We start from the raw sequence: 16,085 nt of genomic DNA, 5'->3' as shown, positions 1-16,085 counted from the left end.
GCAGGAGGTGTCTTGTTCAACTTTTCTGTGCCGACTGTCGCCAAGATGTCATCGGCTCGCGTTCTGGACCCGTTTTATCAGCCAGAACGACAATGTGGTTGCGTTGCATTTGCTGTTTGGATGTGGTTCGTGAAATCATATAACTACACTTCTGGGTAGCTTCTCCAGCGCACTTAGGAATAGTTCCCTCCAGCCAAGTCCAGGTTCATGAGCATATTTCTGAGCTTGACAGCAAATTTCCGCAGGGCTTCTGAATCACGGTCTGCGATTCTGGGATGGTTCAGGATTGCCTTCTCCTGTAGTGCCAGGTGGTGGTTTTCTCCCCCATACCATTGGTCAAGTTCTGCCCAAGAAGCAGCGTATGCGCCTGGTCCAACAAACATCTGGGCCACAATGTCCTCAGCCGAGCTTCCTTGGAGCGCCTCCTTTAGCCTAGCCAGCTTATAATCGTCGGATACGTAGCGATCCTCATCCACCAGCCGCTTGAATGATTGACTTCACCGCACAAACTGTTGCGCGTTTCCGCTAAACTTGGGCAGCTCCAGCGGCTTCAAGTTGTGTAAAGCACTGACCCCTTGCGGGCTTTGCATACTGCCACTACCACTGCCACTGCCACTGCCACTGCCACTGCCACTGCCACTGCCACTGCCACTGCCACTGCCACTGCCACTGCCACTGCCACTGCCACTGCCACTGCCACTGCCACTGCCACTGCCACTGCCACTGCCACTGCCACTGCCACTGCCACTGCCACTGCCACTGCCACTGCCACTGCCACTGCCACTGCCACTGCCACTGCCACTGCCACTGCCACTGCCACTGCCACTGCCACTGCCACTGCCACTGCCACTGCCACTGCCACTGCCACTGCCACTGCCACTGCCACTGCCACTGCCACTGCCACTGCCACTGCCACTGCCACTGCCACTGCCACTGCCACTGCCACTGCCACTGCCACTGCCACTGCCACTGCCACTGCCACTGCCACTGCCACTGCCACTGCCACTGCCACTGCCACTGCCACTGCCACTGCCACTGCCACTGCCACTGCCACTGCCACTGCCACTGCCACTGCCACTGCCACTGCCACTGCCACTGCCACTGCCACTGCCACTGCCACTGCCACTGCCACTGCCACTGCCACTGCCACTGCCACTGCCACTGCCACTGCCACTGCCCATGCCACTGCCACTGCCACTGCCACTGCCACTGCCACTGCCACTGCCACTGCCACTGCCACTGCCACTGCCACTGCCACTGCCACTGCCACTGCCACTGCCACTGCCACTGCCACTGCCACTGCCACTGCCACTGCCACTACCACTACCACTGCCACTACCACTACCACTACCACTACCACTACCACTAAGACTACCACTACCACTACCACTACCACTACCACTACCACTACCACTACCACTACCACTACCACTACCACTACCACTACCACTACCACTACCACTACCACTACCACTTCCACTACCACTACCACTACCACTACCACTACCACTACCACTACCACTGCCTCTGCCGCTGCCGCTGCCGCTGCCGCCGCCGCCGCCGCCGCCGCCGCCGCCGCCGCCGCCGCCGCCGCCGCCGCCGCCGCCGCCGCCGCCGCCGCCGCCGCCGCCGCCGCCGCCGCCGCCGCCGCCGCCGCCGCCGCCGCCGCCGCCGCCGCCGCCGCCGCCGCCGCCGCCGCCGCCGCCGCCGCCGCCGCCGCCGCCGCCGCCGCCGCCGCCGACACCACCACCACCACCACTACTACTACTACTACTACTACTATCGACAGTTGCCAAGAAATGGCCACGCACACACACACACACACACACACATACACACACACACACACACACACACACACACATTAACTACAACACACAGCAACTTGTGATACGGGGGGAGTGCCGGCCAGCGGAGTGAGAGGCTACAGAAAGACACTGCCGGAGAAGAATGTTGGCGGAGCCAAGTATCTACGAGAGAAGATTCAGGGTCGGCCGTGTAGACACTGCCGAAGCAAAATGTTGGCGGAGCCAAGTATCTACAAGTGTCTGAATCCGAGGGACGGCGACCGAGGGCCCTGAGTAGCCGGAAATGAGCGTGGCCAACACCCTGTTTATTCACTTTATCAAAGCAAATTAGTGATGAGAAATGGGAGGTGGGAGGGTGAAACACTTCGAGCAAGCAAGAATGATCGTCGCACAGAACGGATCGAAATATCTAGCAGAGTAAACTCTAGCAAGACATGCAATGATGCATGCCACCCACGTTGAGCGCTACAAGCAAACGTCATAATAGCGCCGCCACACGCTTTCCACATCAGAGGCGAACGACACGCATCAACACGTTCAAGGTCAGGTAGAGAGATGCATTCAATATCATGCACAGTGCCAAGCCGCACATAGACTATAGCCAGCAGCAAATCATGAGCATGCAGTACCAGCACTATTAAACCCAGCAGCATAGATTGAGCGGTAGCACAAAGCTGCGTGCACCCATTAATCTGCATTATCACCGTAATGCTACTTCAAGACACACACACACACACACACACATCATCATCATCATCATCATCATCATCATCATCATCATCATGATCAGATCTAATGAAAAAGTTCATAAGTTTTGGTTGATAAAGTTGACATGTACATGCACATTGTACATCAGTCCAAACACTGATAATTTACAATCTCTTTTCATCTTACGAACTTAGAACCTCTCTTTTCATCTTGTTTTTATTTTTCTAAACACCAACCGGCACTTTTACCCATTCTACTTCCCCATAGCTAGATCTAGCTTTGCTTCACATTTCTGTTTCTTTTTGCTGGTGCGTGCTTGTGGCATTGAAGCCGAGACCTTTGGTCGGTGGAGCCCCTGGTACCTCACCACCACTGCTGCCCAGTGCAGCCCCTGCTCAGTAGCTGTTTGTTTTTGTCCACATAATTATTTATTTTACGAGTTGGGTTTGTGAATAATAGCAAAAAAATAAAAAAACACACACACACTCACGCACGTGCGTACACAGGTAACTTAGTTCCAGGGTGGGACACTAACAACTTGTACAAGTGCCGATAGTCTAACACCGGACGCACAGGCGTAGACGTCATGTGCGGCTGACTCACAGCAATCAACGACAAGACACAGACTGGGCGACCATGGGTGTCAGCGGCGTGCTTCACCAGCCAGCCTCGCTCAATCCACTCCTCCACAGCAGAGAAGAACTGTGTCTCCTCTTCTGCCGTAATCTTCTTCCGCGGGTACTCGCTGATACCCGGACCATCACAGCCATTTGGTTCTTCACCAGACTTCTATAACCATTTAACCTCCCAAAGCTTCTCCGCCGACATCCAATGCATCTTGCCGTCGTCAACCTTCAGGATGACATCGTTGTCGTCGCTCTCTACTTGGACATGATGAGACAGCTTTGAAGGCGGGCGCGTCGGAGCTGCAGGCATTGGTGAGTCATCGGCGACTGGCTGGAGAACTTCGTTGTTAGCACTAGGGGCCATACCGTCGGTCAGCTGATCCTCATACACTAGCAATCGTGTAGACTGTTCAGGAGGCGCCACAGCTGCTGATGTGAATTGCACTGGCGGGCTACTATCTGCATGGGCTGGACCGGGCGAATTACGACACGCACAAGCTGATCATTAGCATACTCTACAGACAGGCGCCCACACAAAGTCACCAGGTCAATGCCAATCAGTACGCCGGCGGCCACTACATACAGATCAGGCACAACGACAGCATTCAAGACCACTTCATGTATACTCACTGGTTTGTCATGCCTCCAAAATGTGAGGGTCACTGTACCACACGTCTGCATGGTGTTGCCATCCAGCGCTACAATACTGTCACTATTCGTCAGTGGCGTCACATCGAGACCAAGGCAATGCAGCAGGGCTTCTGTTACTAACGTCCGGGTGGAGCCAGTGTCTATCACTGCTGCAGCCCGCTCACTGTCACTCGCGTTAGGACCAGCACATTCAACAAACACACGAGGTAGCTTCGGGCACGATGATGATGCAGATGCCAGAAGGCACACGCCCTTGGAGTAGACTGAGGCCCCATCAACTTAGCAGCTACCATGTGTATCCAGCCACTTTTGTCTCAGCACGCAGTCCTTCTTGACATGCCCTTTCTTGTCACAGAAGTGGCAGAACAGGTCCTTGCGCCGGTGCTCTTGTTTTGTACCATTCCCTGCTAGGGATAACTTTGGGCAATGCCTTTTGAAGTGGCCCGGTTCTCCACAATGGTAGCAAAGCTGCGGTGATGGCGTGGCAACACTGTCTTGCACAAATGTGGCAGTTGCGGACACTGCACTAACTCTGGTGTCGGTTGCTGTTCGCAGTGCCCGGATCCTATCAAGGCATTCATACACCTTCAGGTCCTTGCCTGCCATGGACAAACGGAAATACTTTGCCAACACTCACATCCCACTCGACATTGGACCAATTACTTGCTTTTGCACAAGAAGAACTAAAACTAAAAGAGCAAGAGAAAAAAGATCATGGCTCGCGCACCAAGATCACATAGACAAAATGGCGACCTACGTCATTGTGTGCACTCACAACAATACTAGAAAAATAATACTGGAAAATGGATGGACGTCACGAGAAGAGCGCGGATAAATAATACAAAGCTCAACAAGAATTGATATGTAGTGATCAATAGTAAATACGTTCGATATCAAGAAAGTAATAGAGAGAGAGAGAGAGAGTGAGAGAGAGAGAGAGCGAGAAAGAGAGAGAGAGAGAGAGAGAGAGAGAGAGAGAGAGAGAGACATAATCACACTCACAAACAAGTACCCCTTGCCCACACAAATACGTCACATACGCACACCTGCAGTAGCATGCATATGCAAAGTAAACGGCAGGCTCTCATACGCGCACACACATATGTACGCCTGCGTGTGTGTGCTCAACATTCATGAACATGCACAAGCGCACACAATCACACACAACATGAGCCATGCCATGTTCATTGAATTTTGCCTGTATTTCACCTGATGATCAGGCATGAAAGTATACTAGTGAAAATTGTATTCTTGTCTCCAAGGAAATTGTTCATCAATTTCCAAAGAAATCTTCATTGATAATGATCCAGAAATCCCTATGCCATTGTCGGTGTGGTCTTTACTCATTAACTGTGTTTGATAGTTTGTGTGTGTGTTTTTGCGCATGCATGGTTGTGTGTGTATGTATGTGTGTGTGTGTGTCTATGTGTGCATGTGTGTGTGTGTGTGTGTGTGTGTGTGTGTGTGTGTGTTTGTGTGTGTGTGCGTGCGTGTGCATGAGTGTGTGTGTGTTCATGCATATGCGTATTTTTATGTGTTTGGGAATCGGCATGTGTATGTGTGTATTTGTGTATGTTTATGTGAATTTGTGTGTACGTGGTTTGTATTCATTAACAATGCTACTTCTAGAATGGTAACACACCATTACACTATGCAGCATGGAATGGTCATGTTTCCGTAGCAGAACATCTACTTAATTCTGGACATTCGTTGGACTCAAAGGATAATGTAAGTCAGGATATCCCTGGTGCATCTTTGTTAGTGTATGAACAGAAAAGAAAGATTATACGGTTGTACATAGTCCGGTCCCGTGCATGTGTACCAGGTCTCATGTTCAGCTGTTGTACGCACAATAATACATGCACAATTGGAAAACTTTTTCAAAGGAGAACAACAGTTTTCACTATCTTCAATAGACTAGACAACACTATTGAGTTCCTTGCGTCACCTCAAAACATGCTTATAAGTCCAGTGTCTTGATGAAGTTCGGTGTATGTTTTCACGTGAAATCGCACGGAACGCAATTATGGTTCTGTAAAGCAACCGGCTATTAGATTGGAATTCTTTGGTATTTTGTACACTTGCACAATGTTACACTTCCAGTGGCAGGTAAGATATTTGAACAGTACAATCAATCATGTCTTTGTGCGTAACCCGTACAATAATGGTGGTTTGTGTAAATCTGCATGAAGAGGTCTCTGCTAAACTTGGTTGGTTGAATTTCCAGTGGCGTACTTTCTTGTCCTGAACAAAACCAATCTACCAACCCACATGGGGAGAACACTCGGGTATGCCAATGTTGCACCAGTTTTTTGTTCATTGCAGGCATCCGTGCTGTGCTTTTGAATTGCCTCTTGGTGGCAGCAGAGGGTTGGGCGTATTTTTGTGTCTTCTTGTATATTAAGTTCTTACCCTATTCCTCATGCCTTCGAACCTATCACAGACAATAACGACCTTTTGGGGAATAGTGTGCTGCTTTGAGACACTTGTATTGTAATGCAAATGAAGCATTCATGCGCATGCAAGATGTCATTATGTTTGGTGTTGTTGTGAACTACCCTGTCTACACTGGCCAACATGCAACACTCACAGTCCACTCGACATTGGACTAGTTACTTGGTTTTGCACAAGAAGAAATAAAACTTTTAAAAAATATTTAAAAAATTCGGTTCGCTTCAGACTCTTTAGGAGCTGCATCTGCGCCTTGATCCTTGAAGGGTGGTGGCGTTCCTACAGATGCGGAAAACTCGGCCTCTATATATAAAACTAAAAGAGCTAGAGAAAAAGGATAAAGGCCTGCGCACCAACATGACACGGACAAAATGGCGAACTATGTCATCATGTGCGCGCACAATAGTACTGGAAAAAGGAAGAACGTCACGAACACAGCGCGAATTAATAATACAAAGCTTAACAATAATTGATACGTAGTGATCAACAGTTAATGTGTTTGATATCAAGAAAGGAATAGAGAGAGAGATACAGAGAGAGAGAGAGAGAGAGAGAGAGAGAGAGAGAGAGAGAGAGAGAGAGAGAGAGAGAGAGAGAGAGAGAGAGAGAGAGAGAGAGAGAGAGAGAGAGAGAGAGAGAGAGAGAGAGAGAGAGAGAGAGAGAGATGAGGTGGGGTCGACAGTTACTTAGTCAATCTATTACACCTCTCCTTTCAGACGCCACTACTCAGGAACAATATCACAGTGGGACTGAGTCACTGTCTCCGCCGTCAAATTTCAGGCTGAAGGCTCCACTATCACTATTGTCACTCTCACTGTCACTCTCGGCAGGGCTCGGCTGAGCGTTGTGGACATCCGCAGTGTCCGGAAATACAGGAGCTGAGTCTAGCTTCGTAAGGTCAATGTTGACCACTTCCTCTTCATCATTGGCATGGCTGATCACAATGGTTGATGGTGACACAATCTTCTCCAACTTCGAGGCCCTTACGCAGGGTAGCCTCTAGCGGGTTTCCACCCGAATCACAACCAATGAGTTTAAAATCTCAGTTTAGGCGTAGTATTAACTGTAGTTAACATGCATGTAACACTCTCTCTCACGAATGCAGCACCTGCAACGTCTCCGGACACAGCGCACGAGAGTGTCGCACAGGGCAACCAGCCGGCAGGCGTTCCGTTGCGCCAACAGTCGCACTGGACGCCTGTTCACTTGGATCGGAATGAACGGAATGATGTACTTTCGTCCTTCCCTCAGCATGTTGTGGAGGTCTGGAACCAGCTCCCGCAGTGTGTTCTGCTGAACCCGTGAACAAGGAAAGAATTGCAGATGTTCAAAGAGAAGGTCAATGCCCACCTGCACTTTACTCGCTGGGAGTGGGCAATGGATAGGCTACGAACTAAAGACAAAAGACGAAAATGCTCTAACTCTGTTCCCTCTTCCATTAACTTCTAGATTCTCGCTCCACGCATACTGGCATACACAGAGACATAGACAGCAATAGCGACAACACACAAAGTGAAGAGTAGTTGGCCGCAGCCAGATGTGACTCAGAAAAAGCAAAGCGCGGCGACAACGAGGAAGAAGGCAGAGAGATGCAAACAAAACAGGGAGACTGACAGAGAGAATACATGACAAAAACAAGTAGGATATGACGTACACAAAGTTGCTCATAGTCCAAGGAGCTAGCACCCTGATCTGGTGCAGTACGTCCCAGTTCAGTGATGAGGAACAACCCACCAAATTGAGTGTGACAGCATGTAGGGTGTCTATAGTAGTTCAGGTGTCAGGAACTGGCCAGCCAAGACTTGACCATATCGAATGATAGTGGCTGCTTCGGTGAAGAGCTGAGCATTGCTGGCCGCACTGTAATAACAGGTAGGTGATAGTGATACTTCCACGCAGTGCACATGAACAAGGCATCTGATTCTCAAACCTGACTGAACAGCAAGTGGCGACTATAAAGATCACAGATAGCAGATATATCGGTTCAGTTTGGGATGAACAGAATCAATCCTCCCATAGCCAACCCCTGAAGTACTCTAAAGCAGGGAGTAGAGAAGAGAAAGGAGAAAGAACAAGCATTAAAAGTACACAGAACAGCAGCCCCTAATTCCCAATCGAACATGGTTGAACAAGCGGTCACGTGCTCCTGCGTACACCAGTCACCTGGTCACCGGCTGCCTGCAGGGTACAACTTACAGCCTGTTTTGACCTTTTTCGGGTGCAGTCCTGTCACTCGAGTCGAAACTTGGTGTGAAAGTTGTCGCCTGCTGGCGTGGTGACCAGGTGATTTTGGCACCCAGGAGCACGTGACCGCTTCTTCAACCATGTTCGATTGGGAATAAAGGAGGAACGCTGCATCACAGCCTTTTCGGACCAAAACCAGTCGACTCAGCGTCCAAAGGACTACAACATATGGGCCAATCGCGGTCATCCGTGCTTTTATAAGAACGAAATGGCGCTTTTAGTGACATTTTGCATACAAATCCCCATCCCGTAGGGCGCAGTCACCCAGTTTCGATGGAAGTGCGCCAGTTCGATTGGGATTCAAGTAGGAAGGGAGCGTCTCAGCTTTCTCGGACCAAGACCATTCGACTCAGCACCCCGAAGACTACAACTGGTGAAATTTTAATTTTTGCCTTAACTTCCCCTTTAAGTAAGACAGTTCTGGCATAGCACAACGCACGATGCGTTCATCCAGTGAGACAGATACAACAGGACATGTTGACCAACACACTATAGGAAGTAGAGGAGACGGCTCGATACCGGGACGTTTTTGACAGCCAAATTTGTATAGACCCAAACCGATCATCAGCGTTGATTTTTCACTCGAAATATGTTTGTGGAAGGAAACTGGCATGTTGAAGTTTGCTCTGGGGCCAGAGTCAATCGAACTGAGCCTACCTTTGTGTTGACCCATTGCCTCCAAGTTGCCCAATTTTTCGCTTCAAAAAAGTTCAAATCAGAGGTGGCTCCAAACCGGACACGTTTTAGAGTGCACGTCAAATTCACTCTGGGTCTGAAATTAGGTAATTGCTATCGCTCCACGACGGCCAGTACAGAGTAACAATAAGCCTTGTGTGTGCTTCCATTAGTTTTGATTGGTATGCGGTGCTTTATTGGCGAGAAGCGAGCCGCTGTTTACCTGCGACAAGAAGTTGATTTTTCGAAAGTCGTAAAACTCAAGTCGCAGTGCGAAGCAACACGTCAAAAACTCACCTGCTTGATATGGCGCTTCTGGTCATCGCAGAGCCATGAAATTTTGGCTCGGAGTATAACACATCGTAGTCTCACTGTGACATATGTTTTCTAATCAAAATACCAAGAGAGAAAGTGAATATTGAGTCCGTTCCGGTTTGCAACCGGTGTCCTATTTGAAACCGTCCCCTCTACACTCATCCAGAAACACAGTTTTACCACACAGTGCATAATGTGCTTGTCAATTAGGACAGTTACACCAGGAATATCGCCGACACTCAGTGCACAATGCACTCATCAGGCAAGACCGTTGTAACATAGCACAACGCACAATGCGTTCGGTAAGACAGATACAACAGGACTTGTCCGCCCGCACAGTATGCGGAGCACACTCATTCCGAAACACAGTTATGCCACCAGCACACAGTGTGCCATACGCGCGTTCACAAAGATAGCTTCGCTTACACGAATTTGTAGATTCATCCACTGCCGCACAAATAATGCACCGACGCTGTACAATGGATATACTGGAAGCGGAACTAGTGTAGTACCCTACCCCGCAAAAGTATTGGAATTTCAAACATTGCCTGTAGAGGTGTAAAGAAATAGCACAATAACTACAAGCTGGAGCATATTCGATTGTACAACTACACCTGACCAGATACAGTTAAGAAAGCACTTTATACCACACTCTACAAATCGGGCATGGTTGGCGGCGCTACTCTGGTTACCGAATTATTTGGTGCGTGCCGGAGGAAGAGAAAGGGAGAGACAATATCCATTATATTATAGAGGATGCTTGGAGTACAGAAACAAGTAATTTCATTCACGACGGCAACAAAGCTCGAGCGGAGCCGACTGGAATACACTACGACACCAATCTGTCAAACCTATGAGAAAAGCATACAATAAAATCAACATATCTGGATAGTCACTGGCGGCAAGCCACAAGCCACAATGCAGAGGACAATGTTACCGGGCTTGATGTTGCGGCTGCGTCGAGACCATTGCTGAAGCACATTCAGCCGAGGCACTATTTCTCGAAGCCATCGCCGCCATACCTCGCGTATGAGCTGTTGGAGGAGCCGCCAACGACGCTGTGGGTGCAACTCAGCGACTTCTTCGAGTGGCAGAGTCAGCTCGCACTGTCCATCTAGGAAGTGCATCGGTGTTAGCGGTGCGGCATCATCCACGTCAATCCGGACAGCGGTCAACGGGTGCGAGTTGAGTAGGCCTTTCGCACTCACAATGGCAGTTACAAGTTCCTCATCAGTGAGATTGGCCTGTTACAGAGTTGCCATCATTGCGCGCTTTGCTGCCTTGACCACACACACTCAAATACGCCGCCAAAGTGCGGGGCGAGAGATGGATTGAAGTGCCAGTGAGCTCCTTGGCTGGCCATACTTGCGGCCACTTCATTAGAACCTAGCGCTTGATCAGCTTCTCTTAGCTCGCGCTCTGCACCGAGAAAGTTCGTCCCGTTATCTGGCACGACCTCAGCTGGCACGCCTCTGCGCTTGCAGAAACGGGTGAATGCTAGCAGAAACGACTCGGTGTCCAGGCCACACGCCATCTAGAAATGACAGGCTCAGGATTGCAAACAAGAGAAGACACAGAGGTACCTCTTGAGCTGGGTCTTGCCACATCCTTGTTTTGTCCGGAACGGACCGGCATAGTCAACTCCCACTCTTGAAAATGCCCGGCACGGTGGAGCTGTTCGGAATAGCGGGAGCGGTGCTATCTGCTGCAAAGCCACAGTGGCCCACTTCTTCTTGCAGAGCACGCAGTGGGCACGGTGAGATCGTGTGACAACCTTGCCACGGATGATCCACAACCGCAGCATCAGGTTTGCCAAGAGGTGGTTTGGGCCCACACTGTGATCACACTTGCGATCTTCGGCGTCGACTATCAGCTGAGTAATGCGATGGTGCTGGGGCAAGATTATCGGATGCCGGGTATGCTCAGGCAAGTGGCTGGCAGTCTTCAGACGACCTCCAACGCGTAGTACACACGGGTAGTCCTTGTGGAGCACTGGATTCAGCCGTAGCAGCGGGTCATTCGCTGCAAGGGACTTCCCTGACGTCAGCTGCCGATACGAAGCGGGATAGCTCTCTGCTTGTGCAATCGCATACCAGTGACATTCGGCACGCTGGAGCTCCTCAGACTTCAGCTCCACAGAGTCGGCTGCTGTACTTGCTGCTTCCGGATCCCCTCTCGTGCTAGCATGACGTCGACAACAGGGGTTGATGAAACGGTAGCTAAAGGCCGTTTCCATGACGAGTAGTTGACGGGGTGGAGACGAAACACCTCCGTTGAAACTTGCTGCACAGCGAACGCCATCACTTGCGCTCGCTTTACCATTCCGGGCAACTCTTTTGGCACGGTTATCTGACGAGACGGCCACTCATTGTGCTGCTGGACGAGGAACTCAGGGCCGCTCCACCATACTGAATCACTGGCTAGCTTGGCTACTGTCAAGCCTCTGGTGCTCTTGTCGGCTGGGTTCAGCTTTCCAAGAACGTGGTTGCCAGCTAAATACTCTTGTACTTCAGCTATCCGGTTGCCCACGTCGATTTTAAACTTTCTGGAATGTGCTCTCACCCAGTGAAGCACGTTCATCGAGTCGGACCAGTTGGTGGCATCAGCCTTCGGCAGATCTAGCTCGTCATTCACTGTCTGGGCCAGGCAAACACCAAGCATAGCACCCTTCAGCTCCAGCTTCGGGATCGACATCTTCTTAATGGGACATGGACGCGCCTTGGCGAGTGCTAGCGTCACTCGCACATTGCCATCTGGGTACTCAGCACGGACGTACACGTTAGCGGTGTAGGCGGCATCTGAAGCATCCGTGAACACGTGCAGCGACAATGTAGCGACAGACGACTCGCGACCCGGACACTTGAAGCAGCGCGGCGCACGGATCAGCGCCAGATCTCCCAGCTCGCTAAAGCAGGATGTCCATCTCCGCGTGTGCTCAGCGTCCAGTGGATCATCCCAGCCCACCCCGAGGATGCACAGCTCCTGGAACATGACACGAGAGCGAATCGTGAAGGGAGCTAGTTGTCCGCGTCGGTCGAATATAGATGCCATCTTACTCAGCACGGCTCGCTTGGTCAGCTTCTCTGTTGCAGGCGGCTTGAACTCAAAGGCAAAGGTATCATCCTCTGCCGCCTAGCATCTTGACTGACGGTAGCACACAGTGATCATGATCATTGATGCTAGCTATGAGCTGCTGTAAGCGGTCAGCTTCCAGTACGCCAGCCATCACCTCCGAGCTATTGCTGAGCCACTTGCGGAGGTGGAAGCTGCCCTGCTCAAGGATGTCCTGTACTGTCTGCTGTGTGCGGATGGCTTCCGGTATGGAGACAGCAGAGTGCAGCACATCATCCACGTACATGTCTCGGTCAACGATCTGCAACATGGCTGGGTCATACTCGTCGGCTGGTTCGCGGCACACCACTTGTAGCGCCTTGCATGCCAGGTACGGAGACGCCTTGATGCCGAACACCAACCTCTCGAACTCGTATACGCGTGAGTCCCACACAAAGCGATAATATCGGCGGTCTTGCTCAGCCAGCACGACTTGCAGGAACATCTCGGTAATGTCCGCCGTGAGCACTACTGGCTCCTTGGGGAACCGCAGAAGCACTTTCACTAGGTCATTCTGCAGAGCGGGTCGAGCGTACATGCACTCATTGATCGACGTGCCGTCATACTTGGCAGCAGCATCAAAGATGACACGTACCTTCGTGGTGCCCTTGTCACCTCGTACAATGGCGAAATGCAGCAGGAACCACTGGTCGTCGCCATCTGCCTCAACCTCTGTTGCCGACACTGCGCGCACATAGCCTTTGTCAATGTGGCTACATATGACTTTGCCGTATGCTGCCTTCAGCTCTGGACGCTTGTCCAGCGATTTCCCTAGCATTCACAGACGATGGTCTGCCATGGCGCGATTAGCGGTGACACTAGGCTCGCCATTGCTGTGGATCCATGGGACTGCCATGGTGACTCGCTGATCATGGAAGCTGATGGATTTCGCAACGATCTCCTCAGCCAGCTTCTCTGCAGAGGTGATGTAGGTGCCTTCGTGCTTCATACCGACTGCCGCCAGATTACAGAAATTCTGGACCAGGCTGTCTATGCTGCATTCGCCGTATAAAACATGCACATAGTTGACGGACAACTCGTCATCACTGGGTGCACTGGGCTTTGGGCCATACACACCCATCCCAGTGGCGTCTTGCGGGCAATTGGTCCACCGCTGCTGCTTCTGTACTCCGCGAGTGATGCGTGGGCATCAATGACGTCCAGACTGATCAGGAGGTCGACCATGGTGCTGGAGATTTCGGGAAAGTCTATGAACTTCAGATGCTCATAGCTGGACTTGTACCGGCTCCAGTCGACGACCTGCGTCTTCTTGGTCACACGGTCATATACGCATGCCTTGAGCGGGTATGACACTGTTCCATCAATGGATTCCATCTGCACATTGACCAGTTCCTGATAGCTGGAGGTCTGCTGTGCACCAATCGTGGATGTGTTCAACATGTGAACTTCACCTGCCATGTCCAACTCATGGGCTACATCCTCCCGTATGAAGTTTACAGTCGAGCCTGAGTCCAGCATGGCCGTACAGATTGCCGACTTGCCAGTTGGGCCAATAATCTTCACTGGCACGGTAGCGAAAGCGGTAGTCTGTGGCACGCTGACACTAGCAGGGTGAGAACTTTCCTGCCGAGGTGCCGGAGCTGCTGGCCGCATCGTAGCGGGATTCTGCACTGCAGCTTGTTGTGGCTGCACTGACTTGCTGTAGTGCCGAAGTGAGTGGTGCCTCTCTCCACAGTGGGAACGTTCCAGCTTCTGGCACTCACACGCCCAGTGTCCATGCTCCAAACAACAGCTACACAGCTTGGCACGCTTGACCAGGTCCCAGCGGCACTTGGTTGTCAGCGCCCTGATGTCATCGGCTCGCGTTCTGGACCCGTTTTACCAGCCAGAACAACAATGTGGTTGCGTTGCATTTGCTGTCTGGATGTGGTTCGTAAAAGCGTATAACTACACTTCTGGGTAGCTTCTCCAGCGCACTTAGGAATAGCTCCCTCCTGCCAAGTCCAGATTCATGAGCACATTTCTGAGCTTGACAGCAAATTTCCGCAGGGCTTCTAGATCACGGTCTGTGATTCTGGGATGGTTCCGGATTGCCTTCTCCTGTAGTGCCAGGTGGCGGTCTTCTCCCCTATACCATTGGTCAAGTTCTGCCCAAGCAGCAGCGTATGCGCCTGGCCCATCAAACATCTGGCCCACAATGTCCTCAACAGACCTTCCTTGGAGCGCCTCCTTTAGCCTAGCCAGCTTATAATCGTCGGATACGTAGCGATCCTCATCCACCAGCCGCTTGAACGATTCACTCCACCGCACAAACTGTTGCGCGTTTTCCGCTAAACTTGGGCAGCTCCAGCGGCTTTAAGTGGTGTAAAGCACTGACCCCATGCGGGCGTTGCATACTGACAAGCTAATCATGCACATGGGGCTCCACTGCAGGTTCCGGATGAGGAGACCACTCAGAAAGTCTACTCATTGGAGCACTATAGCCAACTGACGTTGCTCTGCTGCTCAGACTCCGTGGCTTCGGTGGTGGTGTCGGCCGTGTGTGTGGTGCTGGGATCAGTGGCACAGGCCGCATGTGCGGTGGTGTAAATGGTGGCACAGGGGTAACCTGTTCTGCGACTGCTGATTGTTGGCCTGATGCCACTTGGCCAGAAACAGACTCAACAGGCGAATCCAAAATCGCCTCAGCAGCAGCCTTTCACCAACACTCTCCTTATCAAACTTCGTCTCCCACTCGTCCAACTCATTCAGCAGTTGTTCACTCTCTTGGGATCCCAACATACTGCGCATAATTCTAAAACCAAATTCATCTCTGACCGTACAAATTCCAATTCACGGACATCAGGCTGCAAATATCGGCGAGGCGGCGAGGAGCAAGCAATCAGTGTTTGCAATCGGTTACTAATCCGCGTGCGGCGTCTACGAAAGTTTGTTCTGCGACGAATCAATTCTTTCCAGCGGTCCTCAAGTTCCTCAACAGGAGTTTCACCCACGCTCGTACCATAATAGCGTGGCGTAAAACTACTAGTCACAAACTCTAGTGGTGGCGGAAACGCCATTACCATCGCTGACACTACCAGTCGAAACCTGTCGGATCCGGCTCAAAGGACCAAATGTTTCACCGGTTCCCTCGCAAACGCACACTGACATTAGACACAACCATTGGAGGCATCGATCTATTTAGAAGACTGTATTACCAAACATGTTCTCAAAACACCATTGAAGAATCTAACTCAAAAAGAACAAAGAACGGAGAGCTGGGGACGCACGTACCCGGCCTCGTACCGGACACACAGCCAAGGAGGATGACACCGTAGCGTCCCCTCGCTTGATTGGCAAAGAAAACAGCAAGCAAAGAAAATCGGTCAGCGGGCGTAGTTCAAACATCTTGAACGACACGCGCAAAGCAAAACATGTGACAGAAAATAAAATAATAATGCATGATGTGAGGAATTCGCTGATGATGTGGCTCTGGACTACTCCGACTATCAGCCTGATTTAGTGTGCTCTGTTCTCTCTAACGCTGTAACACGAC

At 51.0% G+C, this 16,085-nt stretch overlaps 1 protein-coding gene across 1 annotated transcript; it reads right to left on the bottom strand.

The window, feature by feature from the left end:
* Nucleotides 1-11,027: 11,027 nt before the first annotated feature.
* LOC135829096 (uncharacterized) lies at nucleotides 11,028-12,529 on the bottom strand. Its single transcript, XM_065341502.1, has 2 exons — nucleotides 11,763-12,529; nucleotides 11,028-11,658 (listed from the first exon to the last, which is right to left on the bottom strand). Exons 1-2 carry the CDS (start codon nucleotides 12,527-12,529, stop codon nucleotides 11,028-11,030), a joined length of 1,398 nt encoding a protein of 465 aa, XP_065197574.1.
* Nucleotides 12,530-16,085: the final 3,556 nt, after the last annotated feature.

The sequence above is a fragment of the Sycon ciliatum genome, chromosome 13 (assembly GCF_964019385.1).
Source record: "Sycon ciliatum chromosome 13, ocSycCili1.1, whole genome shotgun sequence".
In the NCBI taxonomy this organism is placed as follows: Eukaryota; Metazoa; Porifera; class Calcarea; order Leucosolenida; family Sycettidae; genus Sycon; species Sycon ciliatum.
The sequence above is the reverse complement of the archived record's forward strand: the minus strand, read 5'-3'. Positions and strand labels throughout refer to the sequence as shown.

Excerpts from the sequence above, each read along its gene's own strand:
- LOC135829096 (XM_065341502.1), bottom strand. The coding sequence starts at position 12,529 with ATGGCATCTATATTCGACCGACGCGGACAACTAGCTCCCTTCACGATT. Across the intron at positions 11,659-11,762 it reads GTGATGGCGTTCGCTGTGCA|CACGAGAGGGGATCCGGAAG; the intron begins GCAAGTTTCAAC and ends ACGTCATGCTAG.